This window comes from Camelus bactrianus, chromosome 5, assembly GCF_048773025.1.
Source record: "Camelus bactrianus isolate YW-2024 breed Bactrian camel chromosome 5, ASM4877302v1, whole genome shotgun sequence".
Classification (NCBI taxonomy): Eukaryota; Metazoa; Chordata; class Mammalia; order Artiodactyla; family Camelidae; genus Camelus; species Camelus bactrianus.
The window spans coordinates 39,226,081-39,235,795 of record NC_133543.1 but is presented as its reverse complement, the minus strand read 5'-3'; the positions used below and the strand labels follow the sequence as shown (position 1 = coordinate 39,235,795).

Genomic DNA, 9,715 nt, shown 5'->3' with positions numbered 1-9,715 from the left:
CATGCTCAAAATGCTGGCTATGCTGGGGCTGATATTGGATATAAAATGTAGATGCCGTGTTTTATTAGGGAAACTATTAATTTTATGATAGCAATGCTAGACTGTTCATAAGATGAAAAACTCATGGAAGAGTCTGCAACATTTTCACATCCCAGTTTGATGCCTTGGCAGATGTTATGGGAACACCTGCAAGATCATTAAAGCAAAGCCAGGTCGAAGTGTACATCCCCAGTGAGCCACCTGCCAAAAGCTATTGTGCTAGTCTTGTTTGACCCTGTGTCCCCATATAGGTCTAATGTGAAAGAACTTTCTCTGATGTAATAAATCTGTGCTTTCCCCTTAAAAAAAAAAAAAAAGCAATGAAAGAAATCACAGGTGAAAATCTTGATGCATTTATGTATGTGAGAAAATTCTATGTACCCAAAAAGAATATAGTCCCATTTAAAAGGCAAATGAATGGGGAAAACATTTGTAAATATGTCATATATAAGGTTAATATATTTGATGAAGAAGACTTATTATAAATCAATAAATCAATATTAATGACAAAATGTCAAATGAGAAAGACAAAGGACCTGATCCTGATTATAAAGACTATACAAATTAGGATACACAGTTCTGTGACACAAATGTAGAAACACTGTCCTCCATAAAGATAAATATGCAAATTCAAATAAGGTACCATTTTTTCCTTATCAAACTTGCAAAGGTAACTTTTAAAAATCATACTTGGTGTTCAAGAACAGCATTTCCTAAGGGCACTTGCTAAGAATACAAATTTAGGGGGTCCATCCCAGATCCACCAAAGCAGAATCCCAGCAGATGGATCTAGAAAGCAAGTTAGGGAAATTCCAATTCAATTGGCTTATAGTAGGACCTGGGAATTGGTCATGTCCCAGCCCAGTCCTAGGTGATCTTAAGATAAGGCAAGTTTGAAAACATTGCTCTAAGCAGCGATTTTCTGCCATAGCTGGTCTATTCAATCACCTGAGAGATTTTAAGAAATACAGACACTTGAGTCCTACACTCAGAAATTCTGACTTAAACCTTGTGGGTTCGATTTGGATGTCAGCAATTTTAAAAAGCTCTTTAGGTGATTCCAAAACACGGCTGAAGTTGGAAACATACACTCTAGAGTGAGAAAATGACATGATAAAATGGGTATCTGTATGCTTTTCGAATGGGAGTGAGGATGTGTACTACCCTTTTTACAAACAATATGGCTGTTTGCTTTTTATTAAAAATAATATTGTTTTCACTAAAAATTGCAGTTGTGTTAATTTATCCTATCAGTATCATCTAAATATAGAACCATTAATGAGCAGAAATTTTCTCTATGTGTAACTGATTCAGTAACAATATTTGAGAAGACCACAACTGCCATGCTATGGAGTAATGTTTAATAAAAGATGTATGTTCAATAATGAAGTGCTATACACTCATTAAAAATGTGCATGTAATAGGTTTTAATGTTATGGAAAAATGAAGGATTAAGAGGACAAAGGAAGGAATAAATTGTATTTACTGCACAGTCAAGACTAAGTTAAAATGAGCATGGCAAAAAGACAGGAAGAAAATACTCTGAATTTCTAAGGGTGCTGATCTTTGAGCTAAGGGGAAATGTAATGACTTCTGGGGGTTATTTTCTAACTTTTCTGAATTTCAGGAATTTATATAGTATTTACATTAGATCTCATTAAAATGTGTAGAATTATTATTGTGTTATACACAACATAAAATTTACCATTTTAACAATTTTCAAGTGTACAAGTCAGCGCCATTAAGTACATTCACCTTGTTGTACAAGCATCACCCCCATTTATGTCCAGAATTTTTTTGTCTTCTCCAACTGAAACTTTGTATGCCTTAAACAATGACTCCCCGTTACCTCCTGCCCCTAGCCTCTGGTAACCAGTATTCTACTTTCTGTCTCTATGAATGACTATTCTAGGTATTTAACAGAAATGTAATCATACAATGTTTGTCTTTCTGTGTCTGGTTCATTTCACTTCGCACAATGCCTTCAAGATTTATCCATGTTATAGCATGTATCAGAATTGTATTGCTTTTTAAGGCTGCATAATAGTCCACTGTATTATTTCCACACAGTCCACATTTCATTTCTCCTTTCAACCACTGATTGACATTTGGGTTGTCTCCACCTTTTGGCTATTGTGAATCATGCTGCTATGAAAACTGGTGTACAAATACCTATTCAAGTGCCTGCCTTCAGTTTTGGGGGGACTATACCTAAAAATCAAACTGCTCGATCATATGGCAAGTCTATGTTTAATTTTTTGAGGAACCATCATACTATTTTCCACAGAGGCTGCACCATTTTACACTCCCATCAGCAATTAACAAGGGTTCTAATTTCTCCACATCCTTGCAATTTTTTTCTTAACAAGGTCAATCACTTCATATGGCAATCTTTCCAAAATATATCATTCACTTCCCAGCCTTCTTAAAAAGATAATATTGAACAAAATTTAGCCTTTAAAAAATGAGCTATATAATTCATGTCCCCTCAGGCGTTATTGAAATATACTTTTACTTGAAAACTGTTTTATTTAATAACCATTCTCAGTTATTTCCATTGATTAGATCAGTCCTTTCACATTCCTGTGAAATATCATCCCCATTTCACAGATGAGTAAATGAGGCACATACAGAGGTAAAGATCACACAGCGAGTAAGTGAAGGTAGGGGGATTCAAAGTCCAGGTCTTTACACATTTTGCTAGACTTCTAACCATCTAAGAATGCTTGTGTCTACATTCAATGTCTCGAAACTGATACTGTATACTCTTGGAAAATTTGTGTATGCTGTTTAATGTTTTACTTTGTTTTTCCTTTTAGTTGTTACTGTTACTACTTGTGGTTGTAAAAGCACCTACCTCCAGCCATTTTCTCCTCTCCAGCCCACATGTTGACACTGATGTCCTGTCATCAAGAAAAAGAGATAAAGATAAGAGTTTACACTGTGTGAGAAGTGTAGATTTGAGAGAACTTGAGGGATCAATCTCAGGATAAAAATATATGAGTTTAGTTATTTGGCTTTTATATATCTATCTTGGTATTTCAAGGACCTATTTTGCTTATTTCTGGCTTTCCTTCTTGTGTTCTAGGTACTGAATCTGCCCTTATGCAGCATGAATATGAGTGCTTACTCTTACTTCTACTTACATTGTGTAATATAATGAAATTTATTTTTAAAAAGCTTGTCCCAAAGTAATAAATATCCTTTCTATGTCTGATATTCTCTTATTTAAAATTGTCTACTTACTAGTTTCATGATACACACAAAGAAAATCAAGGAAAAGAGTTTTGATATTAAAACTGTCTGGTCCTACATCAAGACCATTCAAACTATAGATTCAGTGACTATTCATCAGCAATGGCCATCAGTATCAGCCTGGAATATCTTTATAGAATTTATTATATGCCATAGACATGTTTTCTGGAAAGAACAGACAAATGTTTCTTTCCTTGTGTAACATGTATATTGTGAAATGTTGACCATTTAACTTTTTGAAATCAAATATCCTTTCCAATAAATTAGGAGAGGTCACTAGTTAAACAAATAAAACAATGAGTCCTTGTATGTATCACAATCTTTTTATTTGAAGTGAATTATCAGTATGTTATTTCATTTCACATCACTATCTGTTTTTCTAGAAATTAAGTCTTTCTATATCAATCTTTCTTAAAGAATAGTTTCCCACATCTCTAAGATTTTTCAAGAAAATAGGTGAATAACAGAAGTAAAGCTGAGAGGAAAATGTTCACTCAAAATGCAAAGAAAAGATAAAATACTTCTGTAAAAAACTGTAGCTGTCCATATCCCTTTAAATCCAGTTTTGTATTACCAGGTTTGTAGTTGATTTCCATCTAAATACTCTAAGAAATTTTATTCAACAAAATCAAGCAGGGGTGGCGGGGGAGGAGGGGATAAGGAACCAAAACCACATTCCCAGACATCTGAACTAGCTGATAGGAATAGCCATGATCTTATTCACAACTCTGGGGTTGTTAGTTAAAGCTGGGAGAAAATAAAGTCAGAGTACTACCTTATTTCTTTTAAGAACGTCCTCCTCAAATCTAGAGGTGTCACAATATAAAACCTCACTGGACTTCAAAATTTGATCATTTTAACACTCATTTCCGATTAAAACAGTAATACTGTTAATATCAATAAATACATTCAACTTCTGAAATGATTCAATTAACATTTTTAGGAAATCTGTATAACTGGACCTTACAAATGTACTATAACTCTATTTGTTTTTGTCACATAAAGAAGGGGCTATTCTCTCTCTATTCATCTGTACCCAACTTCTACTAAACACACAGTCCTGGGCACAGTTATATCCCTGGGGGTCAACCTCTCTTCTCCACCTTTTCCTTTTCTAGATTCCTACTACTTAACTCTACCATTCATTTCAGTAATGTTTTATATTATCATAAATTCTTCTACATTTTTTCACATATGCATTATGTTCTACTGTTAAGTATCACCCATATTAACTATGATAGGTTGATTGTATAATGAGATTTTTTTAAAGTTTTTTTTTCCAATCAATTGATAGTTGAGTCTTCTTGTTCAAAGAAGAAATTGTTGGGAGTGGAGCATTCTTCAAGGAAATTATAACCTTGGGAAACTAGAGCAATAAACCAGGTGAACTGTGGATGAGGCCTGGAAGCCTGGGTCTTCAGCTATTAAACACCCCTCCAAAGTAAAAATAGCTGTTTAGAAGGATCTTAAACTTACTGAAGCTGATAAACAATCATCCTCAAACTGAAAACTCTTCACTAAAAGATAGTTCATTTTATTTTATGGTGGTCACGAAGTAGTACAAAAACATTTAAAGAAACCTCTAACATGGAATAAATAATGTTTGGTGAGACAAAGATCAGAGGGGTTAATAAGCAAACAATGGAATTGAGAACAGAGTTAAAAATGGCAAGACAGCTACTTTGTCTGTATAGAAATTTAGTAAACGTATTCTATCAAAAGTCTGGACTGGGCCTCAAGTTACTGGTTTCCAACTGCCACAATTAGAAGAAAAAAAAGAAGGGGGGGGGGGTAGAGAGGAAGGAGGAGAGAAGGGGAAGCCTTTTTTTTTAAGTGAAGTATTCTTCTAGAACTCAAGAAACGGTCTGACAGATCTGTAACATGTCACTGAAGCCAGAAGCATAATCATAATGAACTGGAGCTCCAATCAGGCCCTAAAACGCCTGTAGCTTTGTTTAAAATGACTACGGTGAAATAAACCCTTTTACGGAAAGCGGGGAGGGCTTCCAGCAGTTGGCCAGTGTTCTAGGTGATGGATGCTGATGAGCAATTCCCTTAAACAACTGATTTACTGCCAACAGAGACAAACATTGGAAGCACATCCAAAAACTCATTTGCAATAAAGATGACAAGGATGGCCGCTCTGTTCACCTTCCCCTCTCCTACCGGATTGGTGACCCTGTTCCTGCAACCACCCCACACAAAGGCCACAGTAGGACCCCTCCTTCCCCTAACCCCCTTTTCTTTTCCTCAAAAGTCACGATGTCTTAATGTCTTACGATCGCTTCCTCTCTCCCTTTCTTCCTTTCGTCTTTCCCTCCTTCCCTCCCTCCTAGCTTTTCTTTCTTCCTAAAATCACTGCTTTTTAAAAACACACCCCTACCCCACTAGAAATCCTTCGCAAGCGAGATAAAGTCAGGCACAGGCGGCGGGCCCGTGCATTTGCAAGCGCCATCTGGCACCTCCGATTCTTCGCCACTTCACACTTCCCGGAGGTGAGAGAGGCGGGAGGCAAAGGACATGGAGAGCCGGTGTGACCTAGTTTTTCTGAAACTTTCAGCTGGTCGCCAACCTTCCCACACCCAAACTCTTCAATCATCCATCAAGTCAGAAAAGTACAGTGACCTCTGCCTCGCCTTTGGAGTTGGAAAAGCGGACAAACAAGAGAAGCAAGACGAGGAGGTTCGTCCCTTTCTTCCCCCACCGCCCAAGGCTGCCGGCGCAGAGCGGCGGCGCTGCCGGAAGGGGCCGCTGTTCGCTTAGAGCGGCCGCCCCGCCGCCGCCGCCGCCGCCGCCGCCGTCCGCACCTCCCACGGCCCCACTGGCCCAGCCCCGCCAAGTTCCAACAGCCCCCAGTCGAGCAAGCGCCGGAACGAGCACCGCCCGGGCAGGAGCAGACGGCGCAGAACAGCCAGGCTGCGGCGCGCGTCGGAAAGACTCCCGGGAAATTCCCACGGCCCTGGGACTTTGGAGAGAGCGAGCAGCCTCTGCGCGCGCAAGTCTGCAAGTGCGCGCTCAGCCCCGCACCTGTTTCTTCCGCGCCACAGCCTTCCCACCCCTCGAACCCGCGCCTCCCCGGGCGCCCGCCCGCTCCCGCGATGAATCCGGTGCTGGGCAACCAGACCGATGTGGTGGGCCTGTTCCTGGCCAACAGCAGCGAGGCGCTGGAGCGCGCGGTGCGCTGCTGCACCCAGGCGTCCGTGGTGACCGACGACGGCTTCGCGGAGGGGGGCCCGGACGAGCGCAGCCTGTACATCATGCGCGTGGTGCAGATCGCCGTCATGTGCGTGCTCTCGCTCACCGTGGTCTTCGGCATCTTCTTTCTTGGCTGCAACCTCCTCATCAAGTCTGAGGGCATGATCAACTTCCTGGTGAAGGACCGGAGACCGTCTAAAGAGGTGGAGGCGGTGATCGTGGGGCCCTACTGACCGGCCCCCGGCGCCGCGGCAGCCGCCCCACGCCTCCCCACTTCGCCAGCCCGGCCGCGCCCCCTCACCATCCGAGACTGGGCGAAGCAGACCTGTCGGAGTCAGTTACTTCTCTCGACTTCTGCCTTTCGGAATGAAGCAACCCGTTTCTCGCTCGCCCTCTTAAAGTCCCCAGGCCTGGCTGTAGGAAGAGAGAGCCCTAACCCCGGACTCTGCAGCAAGTGGCAAGAAGGCGATTAGGGCACAGAACTTTGGAAGCTGCCGCTAGCGCGGGATGCTGGGAGACCTACCCGGCCAAGGCCCTTTTCCACCCACAGGTGGGCCAAGCTCTGGGGGCAGGTGGAGAGGGCGGGCAGGGGAGAGACCGGCGGCACTGCCTGCCTGGTGACCGGAAAAGTGAGCCGCGTATACTTCACTCAACGGAACTAATGGGAAAACGCAAATCTCTGTTGGATTCGCGCGGGTTCCCTCCCGCTTCTCCCAGCCCTGGCGGGAGAGACGATAAATACCTTTGGTTGATTGTAACTAGCCCTTTTAAAGGATTTTGTGTTTCTTTGCTTGAATACAAATAATTTGATGTCTTTTACTGCCCTAGTGGCCTGTTTGCCTGCCCGAGGGTTAGAGTTTTGTTATCGGGAGAAAGGGTGGGGGAGGGGAGCCTGCGAATGTGAACAAGGCGAGTTGTTTCTTTTATTTCATTTCCTACTGGGTCTTTGGTGGGGGGCTGGCACTCCAGCTGGCCCCGGGACAAAGGCTTTAAATAGAACTCATAGCTCGTGACTGCACGGTTTACGCCACAAAAGTGCTCTTGACATTTCGTGACACCGTTTGGACTCCCCCCTCCCCTTTATTTAACACCTCCTTAATAAATGCAACATTTCAGTGTTTTGTTCCTGGCCTCCTGGTGATCATTCTGGGCTCCCGACCGACCAAAGGGAACGGGCGACGGTGAGGAGTCGGGTTACCGGCCGGGGGTGGAATTCTCTTTGGAGAGCTGCGATTCAACTCGTGGATTCCACGCAGGGACAAGGGTGGGGGCGAGACGGAGAGGCCTAGGGACTAGTGAGACATGGCCAAGCCTCAGGCACAGGAGCCATCCTGGAGGCAGCATCCTTTGTTTTCCCTTACAGTTAATATTTTATATTTCACTTAGGCTCAGTTCTCTGAGCCAGGCGAGACGACAGGAGGCCCCTGCGGGAAGATTACACTTCCGTGCAGGGTTCCGGCGGGAACACAAGGTTACATCGCTAATGAAAGGAAGAGACGGCTTGGCCAGCCTTCAGGGAGGGCGTCTTTCCCCCTGACCAGCGTCAGCAAGACGGCGTCAGGATGCTGATCCAAAAAAAAAAAAAAAAAACCGAGAAAAAGTAGCTGCTGCTTAAGTACATAGTGACGCTAATTCTCCCTGGGGTAAACCTTTGTTAATAAAACATGACATGCATTGTCTTTGTCACATTACGTTTCGCGAAAGGGCCAGATTAAAAGAGAAACCCGGCTTGCTGTTTAATTTAGAGTAATTAGCCCCAGGCCAGGCAAAAAGGTTCAGAGGAGTTAGCCAAGGTCCTGAATGTCGGAAATGAGCGTTACAACCTAAACTGGAAAGTTAGGCCGTGGTGGAGCTACAAATGGTCGTGGGGCTCAGAAATTGAAGGGGATTTGGAAAGAAGAGCCTGGAAAACGATGAATGTGAAAATAACCCAAAGGATACAATAGCTTCAAGCTAAAACTTGACAAGAGGTTTTGAGCAGTTTACACCTGGGGCAGTATCCTAAATATTTTCAAGAATATAAAGAATCCTCTACTATGCCATAGAAATTAAAGACTTCACGGTAGCAGATATAAAATGGACTAAAATTAAAAAACAACAAAATGTCCTACTTAATTGGGAAGAGGCACAACTGGTATAAACAATGTCAGTGACTCAAGGGTTGGGATCAAAGGGTTGAGTGACCTTTGACATCCTATCCACTATAAAGTGTCTATTTCACTCCCAAAGTAACTCCGGTCAAGAATTACGACCTGGGATGGTTTTTTGATTGCTAATAGATACCAGGCTTGGGGGGAAGAAGGATTTTTGAAGTTTTGCCTTTTGTTCCTGTATTGTCAGTAGGTAAGGGTTTGCTTGTGTGTTTCTATCTAAGAAGGGGGGGCAGGGTCAAAGTGTAGTCAAGAGTGAGTCATGGAAGGCAGTTTACTTTTGCTAGTGGGTAAGATAGGAAATGGAGACTCCTTATTTTGTAGACAGTTTCTGTGGCACCAAGTTAATCTGCTGCCTCCATGTTTTAAAGGGAGAAACAAAGCACTCACTGACAAACCAGACATTTAAAATTAAACTCAGTTATTTCGTGGCTGCAGCATCTGCTGAGGGTCCCTTCTTCCCGCAGATTTGTCAGCCTACAGTGAACTCTGTGCTCTGGTGGAAATCGATTTGGGGTCAAAACCCAATCAGCTAGAGTTTGTAGGCATCTTGTATTGTGCTCTGCTGTGTGCAAAGTGCATGCTTATAGCAAGTTTCAGACACAGAAAGGTTTCAAACCTACACGTCAATTTGTACATGTTTGTGTAGAACAGAGGACTCCATGCAAAGGCAAAGAACTGAAAGTTGAGAGAGGGGTCTGCCTAAGCCCCCTGCTCCTCTCTCTTCTACTGATACTCTTTATCTCCACTATCACAATGATCCATCTCCATCCTTGTTCCGCTCAATAATTCACACCACTTTCCTCCTCCCTCACCTCAAAATCAAAATCTATGCTTTCTCCTTATCTCAACTATCCAGATTTATTCTCTTACCACCAGAAATTGTGATAGTCAGACAAACCAGAAGCTGCACAATGTAATCCTCAGGTAGAAAAGGTATGTGAACAGAGCCCTGTAATCCATGATCTATGCATTATAAGGAAATGCACATGATCTGAAAATATCATAGCCCTGGGACCATTTCCTGCCAGCAACTCTTCTCTACAGCCCTTAGATCCATTTGTTACTTAGAGAGA

General features: G+C 42.5%; 1 protein-coding gene across 1 annotated transcript; it reads left to right on the top strand.

Moving 5' to 3' along the window:
* The first annotated feature begins 6,107 nt into the window (after nt 1-6,107).
* RPRM (reprimo, TP53 dependent G2 arrest mediator homolog) lies at nt 6,108-7,614 on the top strand. Its single transcript, XM_010967875.2, has one exon. The coding sequence runs from the start codon at nt 6,393-6,395 to the stop codon at nt 6,720-6,722; it is 330 nt and encodes a 109-aa protein (XP_010966177.1). The 5' UTR covers nt 6,108-6,392; the 3' UTR covers nt 6,723-7,614.
* The last annotated feature ends 2,101 nt before the right edge of the window (nt 7,615-9,715 follow it).

Coding starts and splice junctions, on each gene's coding strand:
- RPRM (XM_010967875.2), top strand. CDS start 6,393: ATGAATCCGGTGCTGGGCAACCAGACCGATGTGGTGGGCCTGTTCCTG.